The following is a 17261-nucleotide window of genomic DNA, read 5'->3' as shown; positions in this document are numbered from 1 at the left end:
CAATAAGTTAATTGAAAGTCTAGACTATTTTCCATCATTTAATGATACATTATTTTTTCATCTCACCTTATCTCTATCTCTATTTACCTTTAGTTTCGCCGCAAGAAGCTTACTTAAAAGTAATAATGTGGGGATGTAGTTTAATTTACTTAGTAAAACGCCTTTAAAAAAGAAATGACTGTATGGTTATGCCCCTTTGCCTGGCCAATTCCACCTAATAAAAAAAACACACACACAACCTCAAAACAAAACAAAAAATATTTGTGACAACAAATAAAATAGTATGTAATGAATGACAATTTATATAAATTCAGTGGTATAAAAAAAGCGATTTTTTTTAAGGTTGTTAAGAAATCGTAACAATGGATGTAGATCTGTTAAGACCCGGCACTGTGCCCATTTCACCTGACACTATATTATGGTTCGAGTTTCTCTTACATCCAGAACTGCTAAAGAATCATCTCAGCAAACCTAACCCAGGTTAGTACAAAGACAGAAAAATATATTAAGCACTCCGGACTGGTTATGACTTTTGTACTGATAAACTAAAAGTGAATATAGAATAAGAAATAACTTTACAATATTTTATTGGCTATTTACTTAGAGACATTTTGTATTTACTTGTACTTAGGTGATACTAATGTTAGACTCCTAATATGCCATTTGATCATATTCCAATATTTTTAAAAACGCTTTAAACAATATTTTAATCATACTGGATTGGTTTACTTAGTTTAATGGAAAGCTTTAAAGATATCTCAAACTACACCTCTATAAACACCATATTCTTTCAGAGCCATCAGCATGTGAACTTATAGAGGAATTTTTGTCAGTTGACTCCAAGGGTGCAAACTCGAAGCCTACTAGTGAACGAATACCAGATACTGATGCTCCACCCACCCCACCATCGGCGATTTCATCTCCCATACAGTTTACTCGAAAACAACTGGCTTTGAAAATCCTTGGACTGAAAGTGGCAGCATCATTACATTGGAACCTAGGTACTGGAATGTCACGACTTGCAAATTATTGGACCACATTTATAGAAAAAAGCAATTACCAATGTGTTGGACAAAGTAGTAGTAGCTAGTAGACAAAACTTTAAAATTTATCAAAACTTCAATGCCAATTACATAGCATTGTTATTAAATTTTCAATGTATTTGTATACAGATACTTTGGAATTGAATCTAGCACCTCAAATACAGCACCAACTCATGCAAGACCTTGTTTACATGGCCACAGATGCAGGTTTTGCTGTACCGCCACAGGTATGTGTTAACTGATCCTAATGAAAAACAAATTTAGCTGATCAACAATTATAAAATCTGTTCTGTAAATGGAATGAAAGGCAACTCTTGTAATTTGAAAATGTTCCTAATTCTTATGATAATTGAAGTATGAAGAAATACATCACTTTTTATGATAAAACACAGCCTTCATTTTATCATTAATTCAGGCATACTTCAATATTTTTTTTATCATTATTGTAAAATTATTACAAGTTATAAAACTATTGCAATAATTCATTGGATCTAAATATAGAATGGTATTTTTCACTAAGTGAAATTGTTCTTAGTAGATATCACTGACACTAAGTAAATAAAATTAAAAGAGAACAATAATTATTTTCAGGAAATACCAGCAGAGTTAATGCAAAAGCCACAAGTTATATTTGCATTAACTCTATACCACAGATGGACATTGAGATTCCCTGTGAAGGCGGCTTTGTATGCTAAATCATCAAAAATATACATGCACATGTAAGTTATTACAAATAATCCAAATGACAAGTAACTTGATTAAATTCCTTTATGGATACTGTAAATAATACAAGTTTGCTTGTCCTAAATACTAGTATCCTTAAGTCACGAAATATTAAGAAAATACTAAATTGAATTCAGCTAAAATGTACTTGTTTTTGGTAGTTACTTTTGAGAGGGTTCCAAGCATAGTACCATCAAGGATAAGTGAGTACTTTTAAGAAATTTATTCCATATAATATTCTGCAGTAGTCACAACAAACAATAGATAGGATTTACTAGTTCAAGATAAAATATCAGTGATGACTATTGATTCATAGTATTCAAAACTCTAAATAATGGGGTAAAAAAGTACACATCTAATGATTTGTTTATTATGGAACTTTGTTCTAGGCCTGGAATGCAGACAGATGGTGGCTACCCTCCATTGAACCAAAATTTCGAAAAAATATTACGTATGTGTGAAGGAAATCGTACACATAGTATAAAATTTCTCGAAGAAGTTTTGTCCATGTACGAACTCACGTCAAATTCTAGCCGTAGAGAAACTAAAAAAATTAAAGTTCCGCCAATGGAGGCATTTATTCATCTCACTGAAGATTCTGATGAAGTAATACATAACTGGGATGCTGGAGACATTCTAATTACACAATTTGAATTAGCGATGCAAATACACTTTGATCTTTGTTACAATTATTTTTTCTATGGACAACATGATTTAGCAAAAAAACATATACTTGGATGCAGAGAAAATTCTAACCTTTTAGAAAGAGAAGTGTCTATCTATGGTTATGGTCCACACAAAGTTGTTCCTTGGGGTGAATTTTATTATGCTAGTATGACTAAAGATGATATTATTGGTTATATCAGAGCCCTCAACTTAGGTCAAGAAGTTTTAAATGAAGAAGCATCGTTATTGCAAAAACTTCAAGAATCTATAGCTAATCATTATACGGGCATCATTGCAGTTTTACAGGCTGATAATTTAGCTCGTGAAATTCCGATGATTCACAGACAAGTCGTCGAGTTGGATATACAAGGATCAGCGTCAAGTGGTGCATTCACAGTAGCCAGAGATCTCCTTAATCGGGTATCGGCTCTGAATGCAGTTAGATATGCTCTCGAAGGAGGCATACCCTCTACACATCCAGATTTCTTGAATAAATTCAAAACAGTTGGCATAAAGTTTTTCGATCTCCTCTTTTGGGCTCTTGGACCAGTATTACTATCGGATCTTTCTTTAGAAGACTGGCAACACTTACGAATGTTTTTCTTACATTTGATAACCTCTCAATGCAGACTTCCAATCGATAGAATAGATGAGTATATGAAAAAACATATTGGTGAAGCAGCAGGAAATATAAGAAAAAAACTGATTACCGATGAGCAACTTAGCATAATTCTGAACGATCCAATTAACAACGACGATGAAAACATGGAAATTCCTCGGGAACTACTCACCGACGACTGGGAAACGCCTGATTTTGATTTCAAAACTGTCCCTGAATTGGACATGGGCAGATTAAAGAAACGTCTCATCGAAGCTTCGACGGCTGATGACGTGCGCATGTGTCTAGTGAAACTAGCAATGATGTCTCCTTCGTTGCCTTTGTGGAAGTTAAGCCCGTCGTGGAAACCGGCAGGTGTATTGGGAAATGCTTTGATGTCGCTTAACAGAGGATTTTTGCAAGATTTTGGCTATGTAGTCTCGGGCGCAGCCCGTGCTCGTGCCGAATCGGGATCTGCACGAACTGCGTTGTCTCTCTTGTCGGTGCTTGAAGGAGAAGCTCGTAGTCAACTAGGCGGTGGCACTGATCCAGTGCTGTATCGACTGTGCCGACAGTTATCGTGGGAAGTACTGCTGCTGCAAGTCAACGTGATGCTCTCCGAGTGGCCTCACCATAGACTCAACCTTACTGCACTGGCAAATAAATGCAAAGCTTGCATTGCAGCGGCTAATTCTGGTGACGGTATCATACCACGACCACAGGTAACGATTTTTTAAATCTAATCGTATTTGTTCAATGTCTTTGCATTTAATAAAAAGTCCTTAATTTAAATCAGGTTTTAGAAGCGTGCTGGAGTTGTTTGGTTAATTCTTGCGAATGGGAAGGTCTGGGTGTCACCACAGGCCCTGGAGAATTAGCTTCCGCTCTTTGTGCGGCATGCTTTGAACTACAACGCGGTAAAGGCTCTAGAAAATTTCCAAGACCTCTATGGGACTACGGTATGTAAATTTAAGGCACGCTTGATCTGTTATGTCCTAACCTTTTTTGTATTTTTTTTATTCTTTATTTATTTATTACGTTTCTATGAGAAAGATCACATGTCCCATTTGGTATTAAGTGGTTACCGGAGCTGGACATCACCATACCGCCACCCACCTGGAGACATGAGAGGGAAGTCCTAATTGAATATTATAACGACTGGCCTACCCTTCAAAACGAAGCACGTGACTACTTCGCATCGGCACAGTGGTCAAGACGGGATACCTTTAGGGGCCCACAATACCTCCTTCCACCACTAACTACGTGAATAACATATCGACACTTGAAAGGCAAACGTGACTAAGCGACAATGCGTGAACTTTACAGTAGACTAATTTAAAGTTGAAATATCTGAAAAAAATTCTATTTTAACGAATCTAGCTGTGATTGAAATGATCTAGGATTGAAATGATTTTAATAGACCTAGAAATTTCTAGGTCTATTTTGCTATATATTTTGCGCATCGAAAATGGTTATTGTTATTGCCTATCATTTATGCATAAATCAGTTATTGTCGCTTAGTCACTTTTTTTGCCATCCACCATCTGGCTATGGAATGAGCACCCCTCTAGGGTGTTCCCCGAGCGCTATGACACGTCCTTCTTCAAAAGAGGCTTGTGGAGAGTATTAAGCGGTAGACAGCGGCTTGGCTCTGCCCCTGGCGTTGCTGAAGTCCATGGGCGACGGTAACCACTCACCATCAGGTGGGCCGTATGCTCGTCTGCCTACAAGGGCAATAAAAAAGTCACGTTTGCCTTTCAAGCGTCGAATTATGTTTATTTTAATTCTTTTCAGCGTTATCGGTGTACAGTAACGGCCCAAATATTTCAATGAAACGTAGCGCGGGAGGGATGTCCCATGCGCGTGAAATGATGAACGCGGCGGCTGAGTCGCGCAACGCGTTCAACGGCTTCCTGGCAACCCTGCGCGAGCCACTCGCGATCAGCATCATGATGTCGCTCTTGGCTAGAATACACAACCTGCTGATCGACGACAACTCGCTCGAACTCAACACCGAATACACGAGTTTGTGGCCTTCTAGCGTTTCGAACATAAACAATTACAACATAAAATTCGTGTTAGAATCTCTAACCGATATGTTAGAAAGGAGTCTCAAATTATACCCCTACAATACTTCGTGGTGAGCGTTACTTTACTTTTAATTACAATACTACTAACACATTTCACATTTATATCCCAATTGATTAATGCTGTCCATAATTTTGAAATCTATTTAGAATACTTCCAGTATTTCAATTTTCTGTATAACATTCTATATTAAGAATTACTTTGCGGGAAAGAGATAGAGCAAGAGCGATGATTTAAAAAAAAAAAATTATGAAACTGTTTCCCAATAAATGAGTTCAGTCGTAGTATTATACGTAACTAGCCGTACTCGCCCGCTTCGCTGGGCATTTAAAATTAACATTATTATTTATTGTCATTATTATTAGGGATTTCAACGGTCATGTAAATATTAGCCTATCCATTAAGTACATGTATTTTCTACATGGATACCAAGTTTCAAGTCAATCGGATGCATGGTCCAGTAGTTCTCAAGAATGGTATCTTGATACACTTGTGCCGATGCTTTTATACCTTTTTCACAAAAGTATGGCTCAGTTACTCCTTCATAGCTAATAACCCCACCAAACCATCACTGAAGTCGGATAGTGCCCACGTTGCACTCTGTCGACTAATTGGGAAACTTCCTTAGAACTTTGAGCATAAATACGGTCATTTCGTTTGTTAAAAAGTTGCTCAATTTTAAAAAAATTCTCATCCGTAAACAAAATTTTTCTATGACCTCCCTTTTGCGTACCACTTCAGTAGTTGTTTCGATTTTACCATCCTATTCTCTTTTAAATTATCGGTTAAGGAATGACCAGTACGTCTCTTATATGCTGCAAGTCCTAACTCATCTTTTAAAATACGCGACATGATTCTAGGTGCTATCTTCATCTCCCGAGATAAAATCTTTTGCTTTCGGACAAGATATCTTCGAATTCTTGCCCTTACTGCTTTGACCACCTTTTTCGTACGAACACTACGAGGACGGCCAGATCTTTTTCTGTCACAAACAGGTCTCATAGCACCTATTAATAGCCCGATACACAAACATTTTACTAATACCAAGCGTATGGAGAGTTTTAAAAATTGCATTTGACTTCATACCTACTTTGTATAATGCAATCACAGCGATTCGGTTCTCTTTATCACCCCACTCCATTTTAATATCGCAAAATATTGTACAATGTATTGTCGCCAAAATGAGAACTTAATGAGCAATCATATAAAAATGACAGATTCCAAATTCAAATGTAATATTTTGTTTATTGTTAATTGTAACAGTATTTATGGCCAGACTAAGTATATTAAAATGAATTGCTGTTCGTTAGTCTCGCTAAAGCTCGAGAACGGCTTTAGCTAATTTTGATCTTGAATCATTTGGGGAAGTCCAGAGAAGGTTTAAAAAGTAGATAAATATGAAAATTCCCGGAATAAAAAAAAAAAGAACAAAAAAAAAATCCATCTTTTTTTCCTTTGATTTGTCGGACGGATTCCTTTTGTTTGTTTTAAGTTTATTTTTAACAAAAGTTTAAGTCTTTTATTTATCGATTGAGGCACTACAAAGTTTGCCGGGTCAGCTAGTAATAATAATTATATAGATAACCTGTCAAACAGAGCGCCAGCGCTATAAGTACGCAACGTTCTGTCGCGGCGTTAGGACGCTTTGACGTCAGGCGTTGTAATTTTTTACAAATTTTATTTTAGCGTCCGAGTGAATGTGTATTAAAATACTGGGTAATGCCCGAAAAATTGATAGAATTGGTTAGAAAATACCCATGCTTATAGAATGCCACATCTGAATCACTCGATATCTTAATGATTTTAACTTGTCAGACTGCTATAGAAAGGCACTATGATTTGGCGGGTATTACGTTGCGTCAAGTAGCGTTAAGCTAGTCAATTTGTGTGAAATGAAAAGAGCGCGACGTTAAAACGCAGCGCTGAGTACGCGTTCTGTTTGACGGAGCCTTTACTGCAGGCTGCGTCTGTACGGCGACGTGGAGATGGCGGGCGGGCGCTGGTCGGCGGCGCTGCGGCGCTACCTGTGCTCGCTGGCGGCCGGCTCCTGGTACTTCTCGAAGCGCGCCCCGGACGAGACGAGCGTGGCGCGGCGGGCGGCGCGCTGCTGCGTCGCGCTGTCGGCACCCACGCAGGCCGCGGCGCTCTGCCAGCTGCCCGACGAACCCGATTACACCACCGCCTTCAAGTGCTTCGCCGAAAAGGTATCGTGATCTGAACACACTCCGTCTGGATACACGTCTCGAGTGAAGCGCTCACAAACAATTAATTTTACTTACTGTTATAGTAACCGGCAAACTTCTTGAGCAAATGACCTTGACTGCGCAGAACCGAATTTTAGATCACTTTGGTGGTGAGGGTGAGGCGCGACGGCAGGGGAAATCGTATCGAGCGCGTTATTGGTAGATCAGTCGAACCTTGCGTCCCGCACCGCGCCCTCATTCCGCTTGCTCCCAAAAGTACGCTTGCGTACAGTGGAAAGTCTATCGTTATTAATCGTTAAGCTATTTGTTATAATTACTTGTGGACTTTGTTGCCATTGCTATTTGTTGATTGTTTGTTGATTTTTTATAAAACATACACTATGCCGCGACAAACTGGTGTACTATTCAAAAGAAAGGGTAGAAAAATTGTGTACGACGTATATTGCTTCATTATAAAACAGGGGAAGAATGATATGGAAAAATTAAAACAGACTTCGGAAGTAACAAAACCATCAGTGAGTACTGTTAGGTGCATTATTATTAAGGAAGCTAAAGGCTCTGGCTTGCTCGCCGTGTTTCGGACTCCGGGTAAGAAAAGATCAGGGAAGAAGAAAGTTACCGGAATGGATAGTTTCGTTCAATCTGTAATAAAAAGATGTAATCATAATAACTACATAACAAGCAGCGAAACTCCGTACCGTAGAAAGGCTTCGAAAATGTTTAAGAAGATATACATTTTAATGGCTCGGAATGAAGTTTACGACGAATTATGAAAGAGCTAGGCTTCAGATGAAAAAAAAAAACAGAAAATAATCGGAAGCTGGTAATTGAAAAAAGTAACATTCGATTACTACGAATCGAATATCTTCAAAAAATAATTAATTATAGACAAAAAAGAAGACCGTGTCGACCGAGTTGTAAACTACGCCGATGAGCCCTATGTCGACTCATCACGATGATAGCGACTCGGGTGATGAAAACAGTGATGATGATGATGGTCAAGATTATGATAACGAAAAAAAAAATTACAAATACCAGCTTCGCTTCAACTGAACCAAGACCTGGCAACAGCTCTAGTTTTGACTTAATAGAAGGAATATCTATTTTACCCCAAGATTAAATTATTACAATTATTAACCTATATGTTTTGTTGATGTTCTAATAAATATATAAATAAATACATAATATGTTGATTTTAATAATTTAATAGCATTATGACGCAGAGTATGTAATGTTTTTGCACGTGAGTGTACCATGCGCGAACTTACCCCCACTACGTCAACAAATGCTCAAGAAGTTTGCCGGCTATTATACTGTGTTATTTATATTATCTATACATATAAATAAAATTGGAGTGTCTGTTTGTAATATTGAAATAACCGCTTTTTACTACATGCATATGAATATATATACAGTACATACACCAAAATAACATTTTTTACAATTTTTGTCTGTCTGTCTGTCTGTCTGTCTATTCCGGCTAATCTCTGAAACGGCTGGACCGATTTAGACGAGACTCACTGATAGGTAGCTGATGATATAAGGAGTAACTTAGGCTACTTTTTTAGACTAGCTTCGCCCCGCGGCGTCACCCGCGGTACGACAATAACCGCGGGTAACATCGTGGGACTCAGCTATATCATATAAGATGCGCGGAAATCGTTCTTGATAACACTACCAAACTATGTTAGTACTGTGCCACAGAGTAATAAATCTAAGTATAAATAGTCAAAGAATAAACAATGCAGTATCTTTTTCCGTTTGTTTAATAGCTATTAAGGTTATGTCAATAATGAAACAAAATAAAAAATAAATACATAAAGGACAATGCCCATTTTCTTAGGGCGTTTGGGCCCCTAAAAAAAGTTGTCGGGTCATGATGGTTTTAACTTAATTTAATAGACAAAGAAATATCGTTTCATATTCAGAAAACGATTTTTATTTTTTCACCCAGGTTTAAGAGAAATCTGTTTTTTCTGCAGCTAAAATTACGTTGTGAATTGTTTTCTTCGAAATCAATAATCGTTCTCATAATTAGTTACAGTGTTAAATAAGTTAATTGTGGTTAATTTTGCTAGAAATAAGCCCTTATGTACATTTTATTATTATTATATCCTCATAATAATAATCAAATGGAAGTGGTTTCTGAGAATGGACTTCATTGACCCTTCTTTCGGAAATGAAAATTCGGAAGCCGGCAATGATATTGTTGTTGTTGTTTTTAAATTCGCCAATCGGCAGGCAAAGAGCGAAGCCTAGTCTGTCGTAGTTATATTATTTTCATGTCAATAAAAAGCTGGTGTATCTTTTTTTAGGAGTTTTGACGTCAACTCGACGAATAGCTCATTGACTGAGCATGAGTTTCCACAGTTTCCTTTTATCTTGAAAAAAAAACAGTCACTGCTATGTTAGCCACAGTTTTATTCCAATGCCTCAATAATCGTGAACAACGATTATTGACGTTTAATACACAAAACAACACCCATTTTATATTATATTATATAATACATAACAATAATTTTTTTTTTTTTTTTTGTTCAAGTCGCAGACAATTCTTTCGTTTGGCAGCATTTAGGTTTACTGTAAGGCTGTATGGGCTAAGCCCTTTGTCTGTCTGTTGACGAATTTCAAAACTATGAATGATGAAAGTAATCAGTTTTCGGATGTTATCAAATAAGTAATTTATTTTTTTGTAAAACAATGCCAGGGTGTAAGAAATGTTGATACATAAACTAAACAACGTGAAAAATAAAGCATAGTTCTTCAAGTACAAATAGTTTTGACACAAAGTTGGCCCACTTTTGGGCATTGTCCTTTGAAGTATTAGATTATTGTCGAATTTCTAGACCATTCGCCGAACCCTATTCATATGAAATAGATGTGGTGAATTGTGAAAATCAATTTTCAGATTTGATTGAAACTTTTCGATGATGTTGAAATTTTCAGACTGGCAACGCTGCGGACGCTATGGACGGTTATTACGGTTGTCTATGGGACGGCACTCTACTAGAGGTGGCGGTCGCTTTACACGCCCGACGCGGGGAAGGCGGACGCAGACAGCGAGCGGTAAAGGCGGCCGGTGCCCTCGAACTCAACGCCAACAACAGCGAAGACATACAAAGAGAGGCGGCAGCCACAAGAAGAGCACGACTACTGCGCGCCCTCACCAACCAATATGTCGCATAAATATAATAAAAACTTCAAAGATTGACTTGTGTTTTATTGTGTTACTAGGCAGCGGCTTGGCTCTGCCCCTGGATTTGCTGAGGTCTATGGGCGACGGTGACCACTCACCATCAGGTTGGCTGTATGGTCGTATGCCTACAAGGACAATAAAAAAAAAATACCCCAATGTTAAGTGTAATTAATCATAAATATAATTCCTTATCACTCTATGGCTCATAAACTACCAGTCGATTTGTAGATCATAGCTAAAAATCATAAACTAGCGAACACGTTGGCTTAATTGTTTTAATTATTATAGCATCTGCTATGTTCAATCCCAAATACGCGTTGTCAGCAAGGTATAAGTTATTCTATGTGTTATCCAGGTCATAGATTATCCGCAAAATTTCCTTTAAATCCGTTTAGCCATTTTCGCGGGTATGATTAACACATACATACACATTTGAGATATTAGCTTCTTTTTTTTTCTTTTTTTTTTTTTCCTACCTATGCTGATAGCCTTGAGAGGCTATTTCAGCGTACCCTAGCTTGTGTAGGTGAGCTCGCGGGGCTCAAACCGGAGAATTGCTAACACCGCCCTAGCAAGAGCAGTGCTTCGCAGAATCTACCACCGGATCGGAAGCGCGACCCACTGAGAAGATCCGGCGAGAAACTCAGTGGGCTGTGTCTGTGGGTTAATTCGCTCGTCGAGCCCTTCGTCGCAAGCGACGGGTTCGGCGAGGACGGTGACCGGTGCTTGTATTGCCTAAAAGCACCGTTAATGGATCAGGAGGATCCGTGATGACGTGCTTTGGGCGACGTCGACGGTTTACCAAACGGTCTACAGGATCGGGTATGTAGTTTCCGGCGGCGACGACAAGAGGGTTCTCATGTCGTGCCGCCTTCTCAAAGTGGCGCAGCGATGCCGACTGTAGATACTTACTGACGGGGTCGAGCTCCAGGTCATCGTGGAGGTCCACGTTCCTCTGGAACCATGGTGCTCCGACGGCTATCCTGCAGAATCGGGATTGTATAACCTGAAGGGGTTTCAAGTTGGTGCGGGCCGCGTGAGCGAACACTACGCTTGCATACGTCATGACGGGGCGTATGCAAGTTTTGTAGAGGGTTACCTTGTTACGGAGGGACAGTTTGCTTCGTCTACAAAGCATTGGGTAGAGTCGTCCTAGTATAAACGCGGCGCGATCGCGTACCGTTTTTACGTGGGGACGGAATGTCATCCCTCTGTCGAGGGTGACGCCTAGGTATTTGATCTTCGAGGCCCACTGTATGGGCTGGTCAAAGAGAGTGATGGGGCTAACGGCGGAGGTGTTTACGCGCCTATTGGGGAGTGGGATGTTCGAAGTGGTATTCGGAGGGCGACCCCTTTTGAATAGCACCGCTGTGCTTTTCGTGGGGTTGATGTCAATTCGCCACTTCCGGAACCACTGTCCCATGGTGGTTACTGCGGTCTGGAGTCGCCGATGAAGCAACGACATCTTCCTACACGAGTAGTAGATAGCCGTGTCATCGGCGAAGAGCGCTAGATGGGTCTCCGGAGACCGGGGTATATCGTTGATATACAAACTAAATAGTAACGGGGAGAGTGCGGAGCCTTGCGGGACTCCGGCAGTCAGATGACGGGGACGAGAACGAGTTCCCTCTACTCGATATCGAAACGAACGGTTCGACAAGAAGTCTCGTATGATGAGCACGAGTCTGTCTGGCTATTAGCTTCGAGAATGCTTCGGAATTAACACCTGCGGCATCAGACAATATCTTAATTATTTAATTATTTTTTGCAACAGTAAACATAACAGTATGAATTAAATTGTAATAATACAAAACATTCAAGCGTACACTATTATTTATTTGATTTATAGATAGATACTTTTTGAACAATTACCTCGCGTAAGTTCCGATGTATTTATGGCAATTTGGACAAAAATGGTCCACGTTTTTACATGTATCCGACGCATACGGCATGCAACAGAGGCAACTGAAAAAAAACAGCAAATTTATTTTAAAGTTACTTTATGTAAATTTAGTGTGTAATTTAAATGCTATCAAATATTTGCCCGTCACTCATTTTCAGCTCTAGACTCGCACAAGAGTCATTCCTGGAAGTTGACTCAGGATCCACAGTGGCAACCACAAGAAAAGACTGAAGTTGAGGTTCAGGAAACCCGAAAATAAGACTATTTATTTTGAATCTTGGATAGAACAATAAGAGACCTAAGAATTCTGACGTCGACTTCTCTTACCGCGAAACGGGAAACAGTAAAATGTGAAATGATACTTGGCAATAATACATTAAATTATTTAAAAATTTTGACCAAAAAGACTGAACTTTTGACCTGGTTCGAACCATAATTAAAACTATTTTTACTATTTATTCACGTTTATTACATAAATAAATTTTATTATTTTCGACTAATTCGAATACTTTCCAGTTTGGTCAGGGACGCCCGATGTATTTATTCTACGTCGATATTTGAATATTGTGCTTACTAAAATCGTATCTGCCATTTCAAATTTCTAGTCATTAACGATTCTTTTAACATTTTTCACCCAAACGCAAGACTAACCCATAAAAGTTATTTTAATTGTGTTTGCACTCGAATATCGAAACAAGCAATGGTTCGAAATACATAATATTAGAGTTATTATTATTTGCATTCCCATACCAAACCAAGCACCAGAGAGCAGCGGCAATGTGCGTTTTCGAGGTAATACTGTACTTTATGGCACTCCTAATGGACGCTCGACAAAACGGGCAAATTGTGTCTGTGTTCCCCGGACCCAATAACGGCTTCTGCAACAATCGTCGAGAAGCACGCAATTATATAAGTTGAAAAATTATTCAGTCATATAGGCGGTAGTGCAGTAGTTAGAGCTCTTGACTGCTGCGCCAAGGGTCGTAGGTTCGATTCCCACATGGGACAAACTTTCGTGTGATGAACAGATTTGTTTGTTCTTTGTCTGTGTGTTTATTAACTATTTAAGCATATATTTAAACGTTTATAAGTGTGTATCTGGTACCCAAAACACAAGGGATACTAATTTAAGGTCTGATGACCGTGCGTAATATGATCCCAGTTATTCATTTAGGTACATATTTTTATTTATATTATATTCAAAAGATCCTTCATGAGAATAGCTGCTTCGATTTCTGCGACTCTGGCTTCGGGCAGAGTTACTAGGTACATCTATCATCTTTTATTCGTACAGGGTAAATTACTGAGTTATCGCTCTCTCCTAATATTTTGTTACAAGTACTGATGATAGGACGTATATAAACCCACTGTCATCAAATACCACTGTCCCATCTTTTTTGCTGAGAAGTGCTCATAAATTTCGGTTTGAAAAATAGAATATGAAGACGTCACGTGTCAAGATGGCCGTAGGTTTTCACCTTGTGTGATGTCTGTGAACTCCACCGCGGTAGCCATTTACCTAATACAATACGAACTTGACTGCCCGTTTAAGCTTAGTAATTTTTCCCATTGCTTAGAAGTTAATAAAAACTCCTTGACATTACTGTTATGAAATGTTACAAATTGATATAATTAATAAAGTATTTATAATACATTTAAATAATAATACTAAGTAGGTACTGTAAAATCATTTTTAAAATAATTTAACATTTTCTTTTCATTATTTTTCTACTTATTTGTATAGATCAGACAAATAACCAAGTAATATTCCCGAATATACAATACCTACCTCAATCGCAGGAACTTGATACACCGTTGTGGCCAAAGGTCCACCTTTCCCATGGTTTTCCATGTTTTCTACCTAATAAGATAATAAATAAAAATAATAATAATGCTTATAGTAGCATACAGTTTTATCATTAATATTTTAAGTGGATAAACACCCTTGCAAATACTATGTTACATTCATACACACATTAGGCGAAGCTAATAAAGCGTATTAAAATAAATGTTTTCGGTAGCGATATTTCTGTACTATGATGTCAGTAATAAAAGCGATTCCGAGTATATAAGTATCCGGGAACGTTTCCAATACACCCTCTATTTATGTTGTTATTTTTTATAAATGACTAGCTGACCCGGCAGACTTTGTGGTGCCTCAATCGATAAATAAAAGACTTAACTTTATTTAATTCCGAAAATTTTCATATTTATCTACATTTCAAACCTTTTCTGAACATCGACAAATAATTCAAGACCAAAATTAGCCAAATCGGTCCAGCCGTTTTCGAGTTTTATCGATACTAAGGAACAGCAATTCATTTTTATATACTTATACTAGCTGACCCGGCCGACATTGTTTTGCCATATATAAGATTTCTAGGGAATTTCTAGTGTGGAAAAAAAAACTAATTTATTGTAAGTGTGTAAGGATGTGGTAAATGAGTGAAAGAGGTATGTAGTTCTGTGAACGATGAGGGAATATATAATAAAAATAACAAAACCTCATTCAACCACATAATACCTCAATATAACAACAAAAATGTCCCAATAAAAAAAATTGTTAGGGGTGGACAACCCTGATCACTTATGGGTATGAAAAATAGATAGTAGCCGATTCTCAGGCTTACTGAATATGCATAAAAAATTTCATGAGAATCGGTCAAGCGGTTTCGGAGGAGTATGGGAACGAACATTGTGACACGAGAATTTTATATATTAGATAGATAAAGCACGTTCGAGACCCTTATGTATTTTCAGTTCTAGGACAGTCATAAAATTAAGCTAGGTTCACAAGTGATCACGATTAGCAACCGTTACACAGTCGTAGCCGCACGAAAGGTCTCTATGCACTGGTCTTAAACACCAAGCCCCTGAACATTAGTTCGTTTTTCCAACATATACCTATGTGTACTTTTAAATAGATCATAATAAAGTTTGACTGAATGCAGCAGATGAGGTGCGACATTTGTCGCAGGGTGACTGAATGTGTATTATCTCAATATTTTTCATTCATGGGATTTTTATTTTAACGGTAAATAAAATAAATAAAGTATTTTTATTACTAAATAAGTTTAAATAAGTTTTGATATGTAAAGTTTTCATTTCAACATAGGAACGCAAATTTGAAACTGCGCTTCACATACCCTTTTATGTCATTTTGACCCAAATACGAGTATGTTTTTTTTTAAATAAAAATGTCATTCTTTCATCGTAATCATAATATTATCATAGCAGCACATTAAAATATAAGCTAAATGCAAATAGATATTCAAAACTTGCCCTGGAACACTTCCGAATGATTTAACACTATCATGCAGTTATTAAAAAATAATGTAATAAAACAAGACAACGCCACGCGTTGGATATCTGGGACGTATTAAAACCGGATTTTAAACATGTAACCACTGACCGTGAATCTCTATAAATATAGAATTTGAATTAGAACATAAAACCTATGAAAGTTTTCTACACGTGTGACGCAATGTTCTTAAACAAAAAATCTAAACATTTAACTAAATTAAGCACAAACTTAAAGGCGTAATTATTATCTCAGTAGATACCAGATTTAAATTAGAGCAGCTAAGTATTAACGTTGGCGGAAGATTTTACAGAAAAAAGGAAGGATTTCCAATTTTAATATCGTAAGTAAATAAGTGTATAACCTATCAGGCAGATTGCAGAATATTACTTTTGGACAGCAGTAAAGCGATGGGATAATCATGGTATAGCGTTGTAATAAGATAGATGAAATGTCATAAATCAAGTTAAGCCCGTGAGCTCACCTACCCGTCCGGACGTAGTTGGAATAGCCCCGTAGTCTACCAACGAATAGGTAGGAAAAAAAATGTCAATAAATAATAAAATTGTAGCAGAATATCTTATAGTTGATATTTTACTGCAAACCCGCAAGTTTTAGTTTGCGTAATTACTGGTGGTAGGACCTCTTGTGAGTCCGCGCGGGTAGGTACCACTACCCTGCCTATTTCTGCCGTGAAGCTGTAATTCGTTTCGGTTTGAAGGGTGGGGCAACCGTTGTGACTATACTTGAGATCTTAGAACTTATATCTCAAGGTGGGTGGCGCATTTACGTCGTAGATATCTATGGGCTCCAGTAACCACTTAACACCAGGTGGGCTGTGAGCTCGTTCACCCATCTAAGCAATAAAAAAAAAAGTTCAAGGTTTGAAACTGTCGGTATTCTATATCATTAAAATTTACAGTTAGAATTATTCTATGACCGGTAGGCACATAATATTAAGTGGGCCTAAATACTGTAATACTATTTAGCTAAGGATGAAAATAGTGTTTACTTCGCTTTTAGCGAGATGTGGATATGTTACGGTAAAAGTAGATATTAAAATAATTTTCGTTATTAAAGCCTTTTTTATTATTTATTTAAATAAATATTTTTTTACTGCAACAAATTTGCACATTTACGGTAAAAATGTACATTTCCCAAGAGTGTACATTTACCGTAACAGATATAAATAGATCGATATAAATGTGATTATGAATGGAAACCCTTTTGATTTTGGTTTAAAAGAAGTTGACTTTGTGTTTGGGTAACAATAACTATTATGAGTGTCATTTACAAATAGGCAACGGATTTCATAATAACAATATCTACTTATAAGTACTATTCATCATTCAACAAGAAACAATAAAAATTTGCGAGACTATTTTGTAAGCAAAGCTGCATGCATAAGTATAGGAAACCTTCATTTATCTTTCTCTCCAGCTTGAATGCAGTCCTCAATCTGTATGTGTATAATAAGGGACCTAAAATGAGACCTAAATATTTTTTGTAAATCCTTCATTAAAAATAACATATAAGATA

At 37.5% G+C, this 17261-nt stretch overlaps 1 protein-coding gene across 1 annotated transcript; it reads left to right on the top strand.

Annotated features, from left to right (window-relative positions):
* The first annotated feature begins 207 nt into the window (after positions 1–207).
* On the top strand, positions 208–10531 carry LOC101745290 (integrator complex subunit 8). Its single transcript, XM_038015997.2, has 9 exons — positions 208–480; positions 795–1001; positions 1173–1270; positions 1635–1762; positions 2156–3752; positions 3827–3989; positions 4825–5170; positions 7079–7322; positions 10269–10531. Exons 1-9 carry the CDS (start codon positions 363–365, stop codon positions 10506–10508), a joined length of 3141 nt encoding a protein of 1046 aa, XP_037871925.1. The 5' UTR covers positions 208–362; the 3' UTR covers positions 10509–10531.
* Positions 10532–17261: the final 6730 nt, after the last annotated feature.

The sequence above is a fragment of the Bombyx mori genome, chromosome 15 (genome assembly GCF_030269925.1).
Source record: "Bombyx mori chromosome 15, ASM3026992v2".
NCBI classification, from domain to species: Eukaryota; Metazoa; Arthropoda; class Insecta; order Lepidoptera; family Bombycidae; genus Bombyx; species Bombyx mori.
Note: the sequence above shows the minus strand (reverse complement) of the source record. Positions and strands in the feature narration are given on the sequence as shown.